Below are 19,929 nucleotides of genomic sequence, written 5' to 3'. Positions count from 1 at the left end.
ACTAAATTGCATCTTAATGCTGGAACAAAAATAAACCAGACATCCTTGAATTAAAATTCTTCAGAACTTTCTGTTGCAGAAACCTTTCCCCCTGGCCAAGCACACAATAAAAATCTGAAAGTATGGGAACTTCCCACATGAAATTCAGATTTCTGGCCAGCTGTACTTTCGAAATAGAAGTTCATAAATAAGAAACCCAGCCTGGTTTGATATGAAAGAAATAACATTTTTAGAGGACTGCTGAAATCATAGATACTCAGCCTGACTTCTGTTTGTGTACATACACATCCAAACACATTTGTGAGTTACTGCAAGTGAGCACAGAGGAACGTTACAAGCGTACTTTCCTCCATTGCATGCACAAATGGTAAGTGCAGTGTGAATGCATAGAGAAGCAGAGGCTGCATGGTCAGAGACAGGGGCTCTATCCAAGAAAATGCAGCCCATGATCAGACCAGCTTTGATTCCTGGTAACACCTGCAGATTTCTGAGATACATTTTACCTACACTCTCAATAGCGTACACATCACAGTTCTCTTATGGTATTCAATCCTTGGCCTCATGCTTGCTCCTCAGAAGGAAAACTGCCTTACATTGGAGTCCTTTGATGAAGGACCACATAAGAGCACTGCTTTTTGCTTGTTATCAGGCACTGGTTGGCTCTACGTGCTAAAGTCCTCAGAAACTTTTCATCTGTCCTTTCACCAACACTCGAATTCTTCTGCTCATGCTAAAGCCTGCCGTTTATCAGCAACACAGACTGGAAAAGATCAGCCTCCTAGATGACCAACTCCAAACCTCTGCTGCTGCAAGGAAATATGTCTCAATTTTATTCATAAATGCATAATGACTGGCTGTCCTCAGAGCTGCTTCCTCAATATACCACATTACTCTATGGGTGCCCAATACAGAGACAGACCATGATCTCAGACTGCATTCAAGGATATAGATGAGCTGCATTAAAATGAGTCTGATAGGGATGTAGGTACCTGCTCATACCATCTTTTTCCTGATGAAAAAGGAGAAGACACAACACATTTACAACGGTCTTATCTTGTTAATGACTTCTTGCAAGAACTATGCCATTTGTCTTTAGGGGCTGGAGGTAGTGGGGCATATACTGAATCTGTCTCTCCAGCTTGGTCACTGGCCAAGTTTTCAGAGTCTGGAAGAGTGGAGGGGCAGGGAGGTTATGGGTTAGGCTGTTCAACTCTGCTACACAATAGTGTTGGTAAATATTTCAGCAATGTTCGTTTTGAGCAAAGCATCCATTGTGCCAAGCTGCTTCCCCATGTGTCAGGAGCCCTGCTGTCCCCTGACAACTTCTCTCGTGAGATTAGGTTGCTGGGGAAACAGCCAGAGCATGTCTGCTATACAGAGCAAACCATAACAACCTATGCAACTAACAGGTAAAGGTGGTGCTGGGTGAAAACGGGCCTGGAAAGCAGGGTTAACCTGCATGGGCTTGTCCCCACTTGAAAAGTTTGCCCTGTTAGATATAAACAGGAGGATACAGCTGGTTGGTGTGATACTGAGTGCAGATAGGGATCAGTCATGTTCAACGCTGTCAGGCAGCTGCAGTAAAGCCATGGTCCTTGCACAGCACTCCCACTCCAGGGAGTGCTGCTCTCGGCACACCCTTCACAACCCCATTCAGAAGCAAAACACGGGACAAGGACAAAAAATTTCTTAAATTCAGTTTGATTTTTCCTTTGCATCTTCTATTTTAGTCATCGACATATACAAATATCTTCAGCTAGAAGCTTAAATACTGCTGTTTTTAAGACAAGCCAAGAAAATGAAGCAAGCACTAGCAGACTACCTGAGAGGACAGCTCTATTCTCTCTCATAATGAAAGATAGAAGTGAAGGTAAGAAAAGTCAGCAGTAGAATTTTTAGGGAAAAAACCCTAGCCTAGCAATCTCATTCACCTCTGGTTTCATATCTTCTCATTCTATTAAAACTGAAGGTTTTTATCACAAAAGCTGCACTGGTTTTACCTGCAGACAGACCTGTGCTCAATAAACATCTGTTGTGGTAGAAAAGTGGCTGACTGTTTCCCGTTCATTGCCACCTGCAACGTGGTCCCTCTGCCACTTCTCCCACTTGAGCTGGCAGGTTGCTTGTACAGGTGTGCAGTAACTTGTTTCAGGTAGCCAACACTGACTAGTCAAAGCCAGTCCATGTCATTGACAGAAAAGGAGCATGCTATTTCATCATTTAAATGATGTTTTATTCTTGAATCTTTCATTAATCATCCCTCTTGCAATGTAACATAAACAAGAGGAAGTTTGGGGTAGTGTCTGGTTTTTAACACTAAGTAGCAGTAATGCCGAAACCCTAACTATGTTCTCAGTCCTAAGCAACGTGTAGGATGCTAAGTGCTGCCTACACATCTTCAACAATGGAGAAGGAAAGAAGAGTACAGAAGTGCTTTAAAGATGAACTTCACTCTGTGTCTTTCCGTGCTGTTACAGAAGTTTTGTCACTCTGCCATAAAACATCTCACAAGTCACAGTATACTAATAAATACTGGAACATGCACAACAAAGCCAGTTTGTTGAGTGAGATTCTTTAATAGTCAAAATGAATACTTATTCAGCTGTCATTTATACCAATTAAAGGCCCTGTGCACAGCTAATGACAGTGGATGCACTCCTGTCTTTCAGAGTTATTTGATCTCTCTTAGGAGTTTGTTTTTTACCATAATGAACAAAGACATAAAGCACTACTGCTATTTGTATTATGAAGCAGTAATTTATGTAAGCACAACCATTATAAGTTTAAATTATAAACAAAAAAAAAAGCTGGAGAACTACTGTCTTCGCCAAGCAGGAAGCCTAAACATTGTGTATGAAAATCATCTGTATTTTGAAACAGAAATTTGGGTTAATTTTATGTCTTGAGATTGTACTGACCTTGCACTAACATTTAAGATATAATTCAGTGCCTACCTTGAACCCTACAAAATAACTGACTGTTCTTGGCAGCACAGTCATCACATGCCTTAATAAGCACACACACATATAGGTACATAACCATGAATCAAGTAAGTATTACACACGTACTTATGAAGTCACCCCTCTTCACCAAAAGGGCCTGCAGTAAAGAAAAACCTAAACATACAACATAATTTCTGATGGTACGTTAAAAGAAATCCACAATATTGGCATGCCAAAAGACATCTTTAAACATTGCAAACATGCATTTTGAAGAGTTATTTCCTGACAGAACTTTGTCAGAAAGTCAGTTGGCAGGGTTTGAGGGCAAATTGCAGACATTCCTAATGGATTTAACTTTCTTTAGCAGACCTGTTATCAGTCTAATTAAGACTCACATTAATTGCTGGGAGTTATCTTTAGGGCTATAACAGGCATTGGATCAGAACTAAAGAGAGACTGCTTCTCACAGAAGAAATCCCTAATCAGAAAGGGGCTTTTCATTCACTATCTTGAGCACTTCAGTAGGTCTGAATTTAAGAGACTGTAAATAAACTGTAACCTTTTATTTACAAAATGTATAGGAAAAACCTTCCTATAATTTGTTAGGAACACTTCTTCACACTATTTTCTACCGCCTTTCTGAACTCCCTTTACATACCTTAATCACAGATAGATAGCAAGTGAAGAGCTCTCGAGTCACAAAACTCTTGGTCCTTCAAAACTTCCCCTCTTTCTGCAAGTGAGGTTACAGCTGCACGAGCAGCATGCCAAGCACTTCCCAGAAAACTAAAGCAGCATCCTCTCCCCAAAAATCCTGTTGGAGTCATATTGCACCCACCTGCTCCAACACACTACTATCCTCATAAGAACCACAGCATCTGGAGAGGAGGTAAGGGAAGGAAAGGGACATACAGCACCTTGCAGTAGTCCGACACAAGCAAGAACTATCCAGGCTCCAAGCAAATGGGAAGTCCAGGAGCTACACTAGGACAGGACTAAGCAGAAGACAAATATCCTATTTCTTAGTAGGCCTCATTACTTTCAGCTCCACACCATGCTACCCGAACTCATCAGCTATCTGGTTGAAGTCAGTCAGCATCCAGGTAGCACAGGCAGAGCTTCCAACCATTTGCAAAACTGGGTAAACACACCTAAGAGTCCTTCAGGAGTCATGGTTGTTTTCTGGTTTTACATTTGTGACAAAGTATTATAGCAGACAGCATACACGCTCATAAAATTTGATTATTATTCTCTCTTTTCCCCTCCTCCTAGTCTCTTCCTCCAGCTGCCCATCCTTGCCAAAGAAAGATTATACATGTCATGGATCACATTAAAATAGATTTCAAAACTCATCTAGCTTGCAACAACCCAAATACATGCCAGATTCAGCCCATCACTACAGTTGCAAGATAAGAGAACATGACATTTTCACAGCAGTCATCAATACACTTATCAGTCCAAAGCACTGACACTACCAAAAACCATTTACAGTTGCAAAATCCAAGAATGTGTGTAATCCTTCTATTGAGCTCTCACAAAGACTCTTCTGGGAACTGTTTAGAGGCAAAAGATTCATCAGATACACCACAGGATATAAAACCAAAGCAAATAGTTCTTTCCATGTGAGAAACAAGTTTGTACATGGACAAAACAATAGCAATACCATTATTATTGCCACACAGGCTTCACAGAGAGCACTCTGTCATCAGAACTCGCTGCTTTACAACACAGATCAATATGCTAAGAACACAAGGAAAGGAAGATAGCAAAGGAAGCCTTGAACTCAGGAGGTAGGATAATATTTCAACTCTTTCATACAGCAAACTATTAGGCTGAAAAAATCAGAACTTACCTGCTGTAGCTTTTGGAAAAAACCTATGAAGACATCACTATTGGTAATATTTGAATCCAAAGTAACTGAAAAACAAGAGGAAAAGGGGAAGGGAGGAAACCAAACTGAGACAAAAGATGAAAAACATGGCTAGTGTCTAAAAACAAGATGTATACAACATGACTGTCGGTTAAACAGTCAGTGCTACTTTACTCATCCTTTGGTTTCTGCACAGCTACCTTTACTGGTCTGTTGTTAAACCACTGAAGCCATGAACAGTGCAAGATACATGCAGTGTTGCTATTCTCCCAAAGCAAGACTACAGTAAGGTTCTTGGTCGCATAACTCCATGGTCACTCATGGCAGTAATTCTAAAAGGAACTGTTGAATACTCAAGTAAAGAAGATAAGATAATCACTAAGTAAGATTTTAAAGACTAATCTTGGGTTTCTATTTTGTAAGTCTTGGCACAAAGTACCTGAGGCCAGAGGCTATAAAACCTGTTTAAGCTCATCCCCTCACACGCCCTTCTTTTTGGGTAGTTGAAATGGTTATTTATTTTTTTTTTATTTCTTGGCTTATGTGAAACTCACAAGATGCATTCTAGGGATCCTACAGGCCTGCTTTATAACACAACACATTGCACCTGAGATTTAATTTTTCTACAAACTCTTATCTTGTTATAATTCTTACAAGTCTACCTGGAAACCCTTGAAGGGAAGAGGTTTATGCATAGCCCAGTTCCATATTACACTTCTACCAGCCCAAGTGCCTGTCTTTTCTGCCTCCTTTTACCCACCAGCCGTGAGTTCTCACACCAAGCCCTGTGTCAGCTCTGGCAGTTGTGAAGCAGCAGGGATAGGTGGCTCAGTTCACTGATCTGGAAGAACAGAGAATGGCCAGACCACAGGCTGCCACCAGAAGGACAAGCTGGGTTAAGTTTAGTGTGAAACTGCACCCTTACATTTTGGGAAAGCTGCAGAAAGGCAGCAGCTTCAGAAATAAGAGGAGAAACATGATCTGCTGCTGTTCTAGAGCCAGTGAATTGGAGAGGACAGGGCTGCAATGCTTAGCCCCAGCCTTTTAGGTACACCCTTACTCAGCTCAGCGCAGAAGGTAAAGCACCCTGCAGTCACAATTGTAGACACACCCTCAAAGGTTTAAGCCCTACATATGAAAGGTTGTTATAACCAAGCTTACCATTCTGAAGGTACTGCTCCAGCTGAGACCGCCTCTCATCTGCCATTGACTTGGTCATTGCCAGGTAAAACTTTGGAGGGAAAGCAGGCACAGCATTCCCAAAAAGCTGCCTCAGCTGCAAAACAGCCAAAGGAAAGCTCCACATCAGTGAATAAGTATTCATAGTTTCCAAGGAGCTTTCAGTGCTCTCTTGTTTTGACAGCAAGACATGATGGTCTACAAAGGGCATGAGGATTCCCACCCAGCACCTTCCTGATGGCCCTCAGGGCCCATAGCGAGGGCAAAGCCTTTGCCCGGGCAGCCACCAGAACACAGCCCAAGTGAGCAACCTCTTTTGATGGGTTTCTCATTTTTACAGTCTTACCACTTCTGAGCTCCTGCTCTGAGTCAGAAAAGTAGCATTGTATTAACCTTATCAGCTAGATCTCATACACCTCATGGACAAACAAGATATGGTTACAGATGTCTTCTCTTCACAATATATCCATAGAGGATTTCTTTGATCTATACCCACAGAACTACTTTTTAAGAGCTGGTGACCTCTGCTCTTGAGTTGTGCTACCTCAGACACTTTCTTTAATTTGTCCATGGGAGACAGTATCTTTTATCAGATCATCTAATATTGTCAAAGAAAAAAAAAAAAGCTCAACAAAAAACAGAGAATCTTTCAGGAACACAAACTATCTGAAAGTTTGATTCTTCCTCCAACTATATCAGCTGACTAATAGAGCATAATGTCTCTGTACCAACCCTACCTCATTTACAAACAGACCTGAAAGGACTAGAGAACCACAGTTACATTATCTTACGATAATGTAAGACAGTTCAAGAATAGGTTTGGGCAGTAGCTGGTCACTTGGAAGTGTAAAAATACTCTGTTATGGGCAAACTATCTCAAGAGAAGGATGAGCTCTGTTTACCTTCCCAATACACACGTTACTAAACACTGCAAAATACAGCAAGTTTGCCTGGTAACATTCCTTCACCTAAATCAATACAATATGGCACCTGATCAGTAAAATGAGGCTCCTGTAGTATGCTGAGACATTACTACTAATTAAATTTTCAGCACCAGTATTCAACTCAGCAATTACTGTCACTAAATGCTGTGAAAGATGACATTTTCCCTCTGGCCTCCGCTGCCCAAATCTTTCACATGACTCCAACAGCTGAAGCTTGAAGAAAAAAAAAAGTTTGCTGCTGCAAGAATTAGCAATACCTTTTCCTGCCTGTTGGCTAAAAACAAGAGCGAGGCATATTCTCACAGCTCCACTTTCCCTACATTGGCAATACACTGCTATTTATGAGTTCTTGATTATTAGGCATACATGAATTGCTCCAAGATACAGAGCATAAGAGAGTCAGATAACCCTACATGCCTTGGTTTTATGTAAAGCTAACAGCAATAGCTAGTATAGAGTGCTTTTTATCTTCAAAGTCCTTCACCTATGTGATCTTCCCCCAGGAACTGAAAAATATTCTCTCTGCTTTACAGGCAAGCAAACTGAGGAGATACAGCAAAAAATTTCCCAGAAGTCAGAAACTGAGAGCCACATTGACAACAAGAAGGTCCTCTCTCCTCCCTCTGCTTTCAGGCCATGCCTCACCTACACAAAGCTGAGCTGTCTGTTCTCATTAGTTTGCACAAGAGGAGACTCTGGCCTACTTTAAAAAATTAATTAATTCACCTCAGTGCCAGCTGCTTGGTAAGTTTCTTGAAATGCAAGTGTGTGTCCGCAGGGTCTGGGCTACAGAGAAGAGAAAGTTCTTCCAAGCGATTAGACTTTTTCACATTTCACAGAATTAAAGAAAAATGTCCATAAATTTAAGTGCATATTTGTGTACACTGTTGGAAGTCCACCAGAATATCAGCCACCAGCATGAAATTTTGTTCTAGCAGAATGAAACTACCCAATATTTGTCTTCACAAACGCAACAGCCTAGGCTACATTTTAAATGCAGCCAACAACAATGCTGTACCTGGTGGTGCCAGGTGCCAACTGCCAGCTGCTCTGCCAGGTCAACACCACCATAAGAGATGGGTACCCTACACAAAATCTGCTTCTGACCATTTTTTTTCCTGGGTTTGTTTCTGCAACCTAAAGCCACTCCATAGAAGACACTCATCTCAGCCCCAAGCCAGGGTGCCCTGTGCACTGCTGTTTTCTCTTGACTGAACCTACTTGACCAGACAGATACTTCCAAGCCATTCTGCTCCACAAGCTGTCCAAGGCGAGGACTCCCATCCTTTGGCCTTTCTGTGTTCCTGACCAAGGAGCTTCTTTGCAGACACTATGTGCAGCTCCTGTCAACAACACAGAGCAGCCGCTTGGGCCTGTCCTGCCTCACAGCCCACAACCCAGCACTGAGGCTGGGCACAACTCCACTTCCAGCTCCCCACCCCAGAGGCAGCTTCAAGAGCAAGTGGCAGGAAAGACCACAGGAGACTGGATCATGAAAACAAGCTTAAATCTGGCTGTGTTAGAAGCCCATACAGGATGTTCCAACTTGGTGGAAGAGGTACTTATTCTTCCTCCAAGATTTCCACCTAAAAGAGATAGAGCAGCTTCCCTAAATATGACAGTTTTAAGCTCTAAGAGCTAATCTATCCAAAAAGGGGAGCAAGCACACATGCCATAGTTGGTACTACTTCTTTTTCATCTTTCTGCAATAAATATGCCCCTCTTCAGCAGAAGACATCATCAGTCTTAAAGTGTGGTTGACCAGAATTAATCATCTCCTACTTAGCCTAATCCCATAGGTCTGCTTTTTGGTGTCAGGTCCTGCCTATGCTGTCTAGACAAGCGATTTCACCCAGGGCCATGCTCCATCACAGGTGTGCAGATGCCAAAGTCAGACAGAACACCAGAGAAAAAACTGCTAACCTGAAAATATAGAGCAGCATTATAACTATAAAGCTATTACGTATGGATGATATACAGAATGAACAGGCCTCTGGGCATTTCCTTCTCAGTTACTTGATTAAATATTAAAAAAAGGAAGAGACACTATTCTAAGATTAAAAATGTTTAAATGTATTTCATGTGAAAATTAAAATATATGTATTCAGAAACTGTCCAAGCAATCAAAGGTATGAGACTATTCTGGTACCTGACTGGCTAAATGAAGTTTTAAAAACCATTTTCTATATTTAATTCCTTTTTACCAATTGTTTTATTGTGATTAACAGATTTTTTTTTAGAACTATTTTCCCAACAGCTGTGCATACCAATTATAGATGCTGCTAACTGACTCAGTAGAGGCTGGCATCATGACCAGACTCCACCAGTGTGGCATTTCACTCTTAACCCTACAGAGGACACTTCCTATTTACTCCCTGCCTTGAAGTAAACCAGTGAATATTCCAACAATTGCAACAAATAATCTGTTCCTTTCAGTCCTACAACAGAACATAGGTTCATTGTTATGATATTTGTTTAGAGAGGGACGCACCAAGCAGCTGCCAAACTGAAAAGCCAAATGCAAACACCACAACGTCACAAAGGTGGAAACCAGGGAGAGCCTGGGCCTTTAGCAACTGTTCAATTTCAAGGAAATCCAGTAACATTTTTAGTGCACAAACCACTGTCCAGGTAATCTCTCGCCCCACTCTAGAAGTTCCTGTCACTTGTATATTCTTGCAATTGGAGAGCCTTACCTGTCCATAAGCAGAATAAAAACCTACAGCTCTATTAGGGGTGCTCTGGTCAGTGTGCAGACCCCACAGAACTAAAGCCAGAGGAGAACATGGCTACAGTACAGAGCATTGCCTAGCTGTCCTTGTATAAATCTGGGGCCAAAGCTTAGATCCTTAAAATGCACATCCATCTGCCATCAACACTCCTGCTGAAGCTCTTCGCAGTCATTTGCAGAGAATGGCTACACAAGTCTTAGTTCAGCAGGTGCAAACAATAAGGAACGCTGCCCAGCATGTATGGCTTTCATCCCAAGCAAAGGAAGACCGGTCCTCCAGCTGTCCTTCCTACTGCTAATACTTAATACCTAAATACTCAAGACAGAATGGAATGAAAAAGGGATTGCCCACAACTGAATGTTCTAGCTCCTAAAAGAAGGGGCAAAAGGGGAGAAGGCAGAGCCACCTCTGGACCCTCTCACAGACAACAAAGCCCCATCTCCCAGAGGAAGGTCAAGGCAGTAAATCCTCAGACCAAGACAGGCACCTTCTGGCAATCCACAGCCAAGTATCTATCTCCACCAGAGGAGAAGGGCTAAAGCTGCACTGCTTTCCTCAGCATTTCTGCCAGCCCTGCCTAAACAACTCCTTCTAAGCAAGATGTCTTTTAGGATATCATTCTTCGTCGTTCACACCTCCCTCTATACCATTTGCCTCGGGTGCTCAACTTAAGGCTGTGAATCCCATTTGGAGGTAAAGGACCTAGAGGTAAGGAAATGTTGCTCAGAGTTAGTATACCCGCTCCTCCCCATTCAACAGTGTATCCAAAAGCTCATATGCTCCGTTACACTGCACTGTCTACTACCAACTTCTGAACAGTTGCTCCCTTCAGACAGTCCTTTGTAGAGAACAACGGCTCTGGGAGACAGTGAGGAACGGAGTTTGAGAATGTCAAACAACATAAGCACTCTCAGAATATAAAGTGATGGGGAGCAGGAAAAGGCGCAGCAAGAGAAAAGGGGCAGGTAAGGCACAGCATCACAAACAAAAATTATGTGTCCTGATTTTGTATCAGAAGTTAGAAGAGATTTTAGAGGTAGGATAACTGCTTTACAAATTGCCACCCTGAAGGAGATCAGAGGCACAACTAGTCCAGCATCACACATCCAACAGAGGCCAGAAACAGATGCTCCAGAGTAGTGTTCAAGAAACGCTGTCAAGTATAATCATGCAGAGATCTGTCCATGGGGGAAGCTTATTTCTAATTCACATCCTACATCCATCATAGAATTGTTGCATTTGTGAGGCTTTGTGGACACCACATGCGATCTGGTCAGGAGGGGGAAATTACTGTATCCTGTAGTTTAAGACTTCTTCTATGTGTGCATTTTTCTACCTTAACAGAGTATTTCAAGCAAAATAAGCAGAACAGGATATAGTAATTATAGACGAGTGTCATGGTTTAACCCTAGCCAGCAACTAAGCACCACACAGCCGCTTACTCACTCCTCCCGCTGGTGTAACCTCACATAAGTAAAGAGAAGACAATTAACGGACAGCAGTGTAGCTCTAAGCTTCATGATTAAGTATGGCAGCTACCAACAGTAGGAATGAAGGAATTAAAAATAACAATCAGCTAACAAGTTGTAAAGCCCAGCAAGAGGCAAACTGTCAGTTACAGAAGACGCAGAGAAGGGAGAGATTTTGCCGAGACCATTAATGAAGTTAAAACCTCTTAAGCAAGAAATAGCAAGCCTTAAAGAAAAAGTAAGCAAATACACGAGCTGGTTTATTAGTTCAGATATATTATCCAAAATGCTCCATTACCAAAGCAAAATATTACTGTGAGAGCTCCCACAGGGAAAAGAATTGCAGAGCTGGGGCACAAGAGCACACCTCAAACATTGCTTCCCATGGCAGCCCTGCTGCTGACTCAACTGCCTTTTAGCTGTGCTACTCCAACTGCTTGTGCAGTCACACAGAGCTGGGAAAGATGGACTGATCCCCATCAGGAGTTACCTGGCTGAAAAACTGCTCCAGAGTGCTCCCACCACTGCAACCAAGAGCACAGCAAGAAGGCTGCCAAAAGGATCATCTACCTAACCCACTACCATGAGAAGCATCCATCAAACAGGGCCCTAAAATAGGGTTGTCAAGGTAAATTAAGGCTGCTCAGCAGGGATAACAGTGTGCACCCAGTCTGGGAGAGATCTCGTTTGGAGCCAAAGACTGGCAAAAGCCAGAAAGATCAGGCTAGCAAAGAGAAGGCTGGCAGCCACTCTGCCTCCATGGAAAAGCTCAATGTCACACGCTTCCTTTCATCTGCCTAAGGAAATCAGAAGAAGGATAGAGGGGAGAGGGATAGAGGCAACTTGGACAAGAAACCAGACAAAAGCAGAGACATAAACAGGCAGATTCACCCTAAAATAATCCACTTCAGTTAGCTGGGACCATGCATTATTCCTTGATGCCCACTATTCCTTGGAATACTCCAGGCCCGTGTTCCAGCTATTTTGGAATTGACTAGTAATTGCCTGTGTGGAAAGGGTCACTCCTGAGGTATGTGCTTAGGCAATTCAGGCCTAAGGATCCAACACTCGGTTAACCCCTGGCTTGTCCAAAAAACCCTGCAACTGGCTGTCCAATTTGCCTGGACTGACTGCTATACACTTTCTAAAGTTGTTCATAGGATTAAAGACCCCAATAAAGCAGTTGCATCTCATCTCTCTCCCAGTGGCCAAGAAAGAGAGGCACTTGGGGCCCACAGCTGCTCCTGCTTGGCCAGTGTTTCCCATTAAGCCAGTTTACCATACTCTCCTGCCACATCCCTTGGCTTTTTATTTATTTGCCTCTCAGTTGCTGCTGGATTTCACCCTGCAAACACGGGTACCCAGCAAGCTGCACCTCTGCCCCTCCCAGAGCACAGCATCAGGGGAAACCAGGCAGGGTGCCAAGGGCCAGGTGGGAGGGCAGGGCAAGGGTTGGTGCCAGGCACATACTCCTTGTGGTGTTAACGTGAAGGAAGGCTTGAATCTGAGCGGATTTGGGCAGGAACAACTCGCTGCCCCCATCCCGCACTGGGCCTGTGAGGGCCAGGAGAGCGCCTCCTGCTCCGCAGCCCTCCCAGGGGCCCGGTCTGCCTGCGGAGCCCGACGGCCGCCCTCACCCTGGCAGGCTGCCCCCCACCGAGGCTCTTCGGAGTGCCCCTCCGCCCCGCCACCCCCCGGCCAGCCCTCACCTGCGCGTCCCAGCGGCGGAGCTGGCTGTACCGCGCCTTGCCGAGCAGGAAGCCCTCCAGACTCACCGAGTACAGCTGCAAGCACAGCACCGTCAGATCCGCGCCCGGCCCCGCCGGCCCCCGCCGCCCGCTCCCCACCCCGCGCCCACCACGTAGCGTCCCCCACGCCTCTCCCGCAGTTCCTCGGCGGCGGTGATGCTGAAATGCAGCTTCATGGCGAGACCGCGCCGGGCCGGGTCGTTCCCTCACGGCAGCGGCGAGGCTGCGGGAGGCGCCGCGCAGGTGGGAGAGGACGGGACGCCAGGGGGCGCTGCTGCGGTGCGGGCAGCGGCCCCTGAGGCCAGATGGTCCCTCAGGCGCAGCCTCGGCGGCGGCGGCAGCTTTTATTTGAAATCCCTCCCGAAAGGGAGCCTGCGGGGGGGGGTGGTTCCGCCTCGGGGGCCTTCTTAGGACGAGAGGCAACGTGGGGGTGAAATGAACGGTCAATAAGAGCCAAGCGGTGCCCGCAGGGGAGGCGGCCTGGATGGGAAGGGCGGCAGGGGTGACCCGGGGCACTGAAGAGCCGGTGCTGAGCAGGGAAGGGGGCGGCCAAGGGACCCTGGTCCAGCAGTCTTTGCAGGTGTGAATAGCATACGGAAGGGGACTACGGAGTGATAATTCACTACAAACAGATGATAATTCACTGTTTTTCGAAGAACGAGAACTAGGGGCCATCCGGTGAAAGGGGTACGCAGCAGGTTTATAAGAAAAGAAAATCCTTTTTTCACAGTGCCTCCTTGGACATCAAATGTAGTTAAAATGGCAGGTCCATCTCTGGCCTGGAACTTTTGTTTATCACTAATTACCAGACAATAAATATGAGTTATGGTTGCCGTATGTCATAACTTTCTTTAGCGTATTTCTGGTACCCCTAAGGGAAAGGCACTGCTGGATCTGGACCTTCTCATGTGGACCACTGTGGAAGTCCTTGCAGTCTTACACAAGCTGTGCTGTGGGAGATGTGAAATGAGTTCATCAGCATGGAAATAATGCAGCTGAAATGTCTCCCCTGCAAACCAGGGTCTGACATAAGCGCAGTACTCTGGCCACACGAAAAGGCCCTTTGTCAGAGGAAGAAAATTATTCCGGGAAGGCCATGATTCACTGACTGACCTGGGGAAAACCCCTTCACAGTGCAACAAGGTTTGCAAGTATTTTTCAAGAAACAGGATTAACTGTGCGCAATCTGGAGAAAATGGAGAAGAGTAAAATAACATTGTGTAACACGTTTGATAACTTGATTTGTTTTTCTTCTTCATCTGTGCAGCCAATTATAACCAATCTGATGACTTCTGTAGGACTCATGCAAGTACCCTCTTACAGAGCCAACTTTGTAGCTCCTGGTGTCATGGCTGCCCTGTTGTATTTGGGAGATGAGGCACCTGCACCCTGGGAAGCTCTGGAAGAGCTTTCCTTCCCCTTCTGAGCAAGGCCCCTGTGTGCACCACTGTTCACATCCCAAGCCACTTTGCAAATCCACATCTCCACTTGTAACCTGGGAGGCAAGGCAGCTGCATGATGAGTTTGATGGAAAAATGTGAGGTATAGGCAGTCAGAGGAAAGAGCTATGCTGCAGGCCATGGGCAGGAATTTTCCACTTCTGCTGTCATTCCAGGTTGGTGGTCTCTTCTTATCTGCCTGAATCTGTTTCCCCTCTGGAAAACCACAGGAGGGGAAAGCAATCTACCTTTGGTGGCAAATGTCTCTAAGAGTGGCAAGAGACAGGATTAAGCAAGCTTCCACTTACAGATGTGACAATGCGATATGCTTGGGCCCCACTTTTTGAACTGTAATACCTCTTTTATGTCATCTGCTGACTTCAAGTTTAACCTAGACCATGTGTAACCCAAGCTCCTGGGTACTGCAATGTGACACAACCAGTTAGCCTGCCCAGGGCATCATTTTTGTTTTCTGAATGTCAAATATCACATATCACACGGAATGTTTTAAAGTGTGCTCAGAGCTATAAAAAGGTACGTACCTCTGGACAGTTATAGCCAGCTGGAACGTGACTTGATTAAGGATGTTTCTTCAGCAGGTTACATGGGAAGTAGGAGACTATTTGGCATAGATATACTGCTCTTAGTACTTCATGTGCCACAGGCCCATTAGGTTGGCCCAGCTTGTCATTTCCTTTTTTTCTTAATGATCACATTCAATCCCAATACAAGTGAGAAATCTAAGAAAAGTTTCAAATTATTTTTCAAAAATATTTCTTCCTTTGTTCTTGTTGACCAAGTCCTGCAAAGGGAGCTCCAACTACAGGTGCACCTTGTGGTCTTAGTGTAGCTGAAAACCTTTGTTTCAAATTTGTATTTATTTCCAATGCCATGCCCTAAGGATTTGTAACCCTGCCAGCTGCGTTTGCATTTGGATACAGCTACAACACATCATTATTGACCACATCCTACAGAAGGTAAGAGGGACTAAAAGCTTTCCTTCATAGAGGTAGTCATACCACAGGGACTCACAGTTGCCTAAGGAACAGCAGTTAGGCTGCTGGAGTGCTGAAATCTCTGCCTGCCTTGTTGAGGTTCTGCTCAGAACAGACAGGATCCCAAATGCAAATTGTCCGCCGATGGGAGGAGGATGCACAAGGATTCCCGAGGTTTCAAGTCTTCACATGAGGATAAGGAGGTCCCAGATGCACCCCCTTCACTAGCAGTTGAGCTGCAGCTCCTCTTTTAAGTCACCATGCTGCCTTTGAAACTCTGTCAGACCACCTGCAGCATTTCCCAGACAGACCTTGTAGCCTTCCTACAGCTTTTAATTGCAAAGGCAGGGTGGAGCTCTTAGTATTGCTTGCCATGATGTTGATGAGGCAACTAATTGATGTAATGGGACATAGGATGTGGTGTTTGTCTTCATAAGGAAAGGACAAGTTGATCAAAGGGAAAATGGGAATGAGGCACAGGAAACAGGGCAGTTTAATTCAAAGTGCCCACTTACATCATAAAAAGTAATCTGAGAGAAGAACTGAGACTTTTTTGAGTAGTCTCTGATTCCAGTAAAACCAGGCCTGTGCTGGATTTACTCAGGAGGCATTTCTAACCTCAAATCGCCTCTCAGGGACAACTCACATACACGGGAAGCTACAAAGAGTTCACTAGTAGTTTAAACTACTCCAGCAGGGAATGCAAACGTTGCTCATGCTCAGGGAGCAACTCCAATGGAAGGATCAATCCTAGAAATGGAGCTTCCTACTTAATCCCAAGTAGGATGGCCGGAACAGCTTTGCCACATACCTGAACCACATAACTATGAAAGCCTAGTGAATTGTGGTCCCCAGGACAAGACTGTGGCTCTCTCTAGCATGTCAGTTTGCACCACAACTCCAGGACCTATTGAGAATAAATAGAAATCTTGGTTGTTTTCTGGGAGGTTTTTTTTTTTTTCCCCAGTTATTCCAGGCAGAAACATGTCTATTAGATGCAGAATTCAGAAAAGCTTTTTGACAAGAATCCTAATACAAAATGGCAAGTAGCTGTCTTTCAACATCCAGTTGTCCATAGCAATCATTAACAATGCTCCCAAGAAGGAAATGCATTTAGGCGGAAGGACTGAAGATATCATTTATTTATTCAAGGGTAGACACCTAATTAGTGTAAACTGGCAACTGTGATGACATTGCCTGAGTCAGGAACATCTTGATTTCCACCACCTTGGCCCTTCCTCCCCCAGCACCCAGAGAAATTCAAATTTCCTGGAATTCTGCAGAGCAGCGAAGAGAATGTGTGCAATCCAATTACTTCCACACCAAACCTTTGATTTATTTGCCCATAAAGCCACATTCTGCTTCGCAAAGCGGACAGTGAATGTAGCACCCATTAATTCATTCAAATCACCAGTTATTTCAGGAGCAGGCTTTTGGCTGCTGCTAAACTCTGAAACGTTTGCTGTGGTTAGAAAGGAAGACTGAGGGGATCGAAGAAGTGAAATACCAGAGGATCCAGGAAAATCAGCTTAGCACTGGGTGGCTGCAGGGCAGTAGAGGATCAGCGTAAGCCTCTGACACATGCTAGAGGGAACGCATGGCAGAAGGAAGTGACTGCCAGTTAGGCTGCCAACTAACCCAAGGGAACAATGCTCTACCGCTACTGCATAAAGCAATTTTTCTGTGCAGTGCATTGTTTTACAGTAGCACTCTAAAGATACATTGATAGAGGCACTAGCAAATGCATTGTTCACTATCTCTAAGATAAAAAAAAAACATCGATTGAATAGGTGTCTGTGACACACAGTGGGGAATTACCACGTAATCAAGAGTGGTAATAAATAAACCCAACCAACCCAGGGTTATGTTTTCTTAAGCAGTCACAATTGCCTCAGGAGAATTGGCTCACTGTTTCCTTCCACCACAAGTTACCTAGTATCTCAGGCCAGTACAGATGCTAGTGCGTGACACACCCACAAAAGCCTTGCACAGAACTGGAAGAATCCTTCTTTTCTTCCTTTTTCAGTTTCCCCATATGCAAGAGGTTAAATAACTTGCACATTCTTACAAAACCAAGATTAGTTTGGTTTAACTCCAGCAGACTCACCAAAGACCCATTACCTCTTATCTGGGGAAACAAGCATAAGTGAGGTGGGCTTTTACTTTCCTGCTAGGGCCCTGAAACTGCTGCAAATAGTTACATCTTTAGATCATCCTTTAGACCTTCCATTAAACCTTTAATATAATTCAATTCTTCCACATTTCCATTACGGTGCTAAATATTTTTAGGTCTTTAAAACTGTCTCCAAAGCTTTAATGTTTTTGTAGTTGACATTATGTAAAATTAAGGTTGTACATTCAGCCTCTTACCGTGAACATACCTTGTCCAAAAGTCCTCCTTTGTAAGATTTACCATCCAATTAAAAAAATTTCTTATAGTCATACACTTCAAGCAAGATTGCAAATTAAAGGCTAACCCAGTCTGACTCCATTAGGACAGGACTGAACATAAGAATTGTACAAGCTTAACCTAATGCTGTTATAGTGAAGTGAGGGATTTTAAATAGGATTCATCTATGCCAGACCAATTTCACCCCTCTATGCCAGGCTTATTTCTCAAATTCACTTAACAGAAAAAAACCCAGTCTGAAGATCTTTATCTCTGCACAAGGGGAAAAAATAAGGGCACTCCTGAATTGTCTTTTGGGGGCTTCAGAAAGCATACTGAAGGGCTTTCAGACTTCAACAATAGCTTCAGAGAACACTGGCGCTCCCCCCACACAACACGGACTTCATAGAGCCTTCCAGAAAGAACTCAGTAACCCCTCCCTGTGATTCCGTAGAAACTCTATCCTTTAAACACCCCAACTGGAGCCCAATGGATTGCAGGGGCTAAGGGTCATGCCTTCCTCCAGGACTAAGACCTCTTAGTTCCTTTCTCCCATCCCAGCCTGCCAGGTTTTATTCTCTTCTCTGTATGAGGACATGCCATCTTCACTGCTGCCTTTCTCCCCCTGCATTATCAATTTTGATTAAGCAGCTTACAGAGCCAATTGCAGGCTAAACTGGGTAGAAAATGCCTCTCATACTCTGCAAGTCTGCAAAAAGTACTCCCTTAAAGGAAGAGGGGAAAAAAAACAAGGCAGTAACTGTAGGATAACCCATCTGTAGATGGACAACTTCAGTGTATCTGCTAACTTACACAGTGAAAGTTTGCTTTACAACAAAAGCTTGTTACTCTGTATCTCTTGATTATGTATTAACAGTTAGATTACACATTTCACAGTGTTAATCCTGCAAAACTCCCAACCTCTGTTAAAGGTCCTGTAGCAAGTTAAACAGCTCACATGCTAGTGTTGTCTCTTCTTACTTTTGCTGCCATTGGTCATTTGCTTGGATGCTCTTTTTAGTGACTGACACACAAACTGATCTGAAGGTCCTATCAGCCCCAAATGAAGACAAGATTATTTTTATGGTATTGCACACTAGATCAGATTTAGATCAAGCAGCAATTTATTTTAAAAATGCACTCCCCCCCTTCAATTCTATTTTAAAAATGACAAATACAAGGATGAACCAGGAAGGTCACCTTTTGCAGGAAGAAACTGATTCCTGGAGCCGGTAAAACTGCTAGAATTATTTCACCATTCACAAATTTGGTAAAAACCCACCATGCTTTGCACAAACTCACTGCATGCAGAGCTCTGTGACACATCACAACTGAAGTTACTGAAAATATTTTTGTAGTGAATATTAAGTAATAAGGAACAGCATTAAATTTCAGATCACTTTCTCAGTTTTCAAATCTGATGTAAACACCCTCACTGTATTCTTCAGTAATAATTTAGTTACCAAAGAGCTGAGACTTTCAAAGTTGCCTCTGACAAGAAGGATTTGTTCAGCACATTAAAAAATCCAAAATGTAGCAAAGCTAAAATTAAACCAAATGGTCTCTTACTAACAGAGGAAAAAGAAAAAGCTAACAGTAGCCATTCACTTGTTAGGGCACACAGCATGAGAAATATCTGACTCAGAGGATTAAGCAGTCCTGTCCACAGAAAGATTTTTACTGTGTAAAAAGCACGATCCTTTGGTTACTATGCATTCAATTTTTAATACATTACCACCTGAAGCCTTACCTGTTTTGTTTTAGGAATGCCTGGTGTTCATATATTCACAACAATGGAATTTCGCAACACTGGATATTGCAGCCAATCCTTGCTCATCCACCTATATCCATCCTACTCTGCCTCCATCTCAGGGATCATTAGCCATCTAAAGACACAGCCAGAGACCTACACAGAGGTTGTTACTTCCACCAAAACCTGTGAGAATGAACACCACATGCAGGTGGTCAAATGGGAACACATGTTGGTATGTTACACCATTCCAATAAATGTCTATTTCTAATTACACAAGAGCTCAGACTACATGCTACTAAGGATTTAAAACCCAGATATGGATCTGGCTGCTCTTCACATTTGTTTTAATGACTAAGTTTGTATTATCAGTAACAGGTGGCTAAATGTAGGCTAATCTTCTATAGAAACTGCTAAAACATACTCTAGAGTGGGATTCTAACTTGGCATTCTGAATGACCACCTTATCAGA

At 43.7% G+C, this 19,929-nt stretch overlaps 1 protein-coding gene across 1 annotated transcript in view; it reads right to left on the bottom strand.

Annotated features, from left to right (window-relative positions):
- Positions 1-13,060, bottom strand: part of SNX31 (sorting nexin 31) — a 33,263-nt gene extending 20,203 nt beyond the window's left edge. Inside the window, exons 1-4 of the mRNA XM_068397017.1 lie at positions 12,995-13,060; positions 12,846-12,920; positions 5,974-6,088; positions 4,795-4,859 (exon numbers count right to left, since the gene is read on the bottom strand). Of these exons, the coding sequence (XP_068253118.1) occupies positions 4,795-4,859; positions 5,974-6,088; positions 12,846-12,920; positions 12,995-13,060 (321 nt within the window). The remainder of the gene's footprint in view (positions 1-4,794; positions 4,860-5,973; positions 6,089-12,845; positions 12,921-12,994) is intronic.
- Positions 13,061-19,929: the final 6,869 nt, after the last annotated feature.

Source organism: Nyctibius grandis, chromosome 3 (assembly GCF_013368605.1).
Source record: "Nyctibius grandis isolate bNycGra1 chromosome 3, bNycGra1.pri, whole genome shotgun sequence".
Classification (NCBI taxonomy): Eukaryota; Metazoa; Chordata; class Aves; order Nyctibiiformes; family Nyctibiidae; genus Nyctibius; species Nyctibius grandis.
The sequence above is the reverse complement of the archived record's forward strand: the minus strand, read 5'-3'. Positions and strand labels throughout refer to the sequence as shown.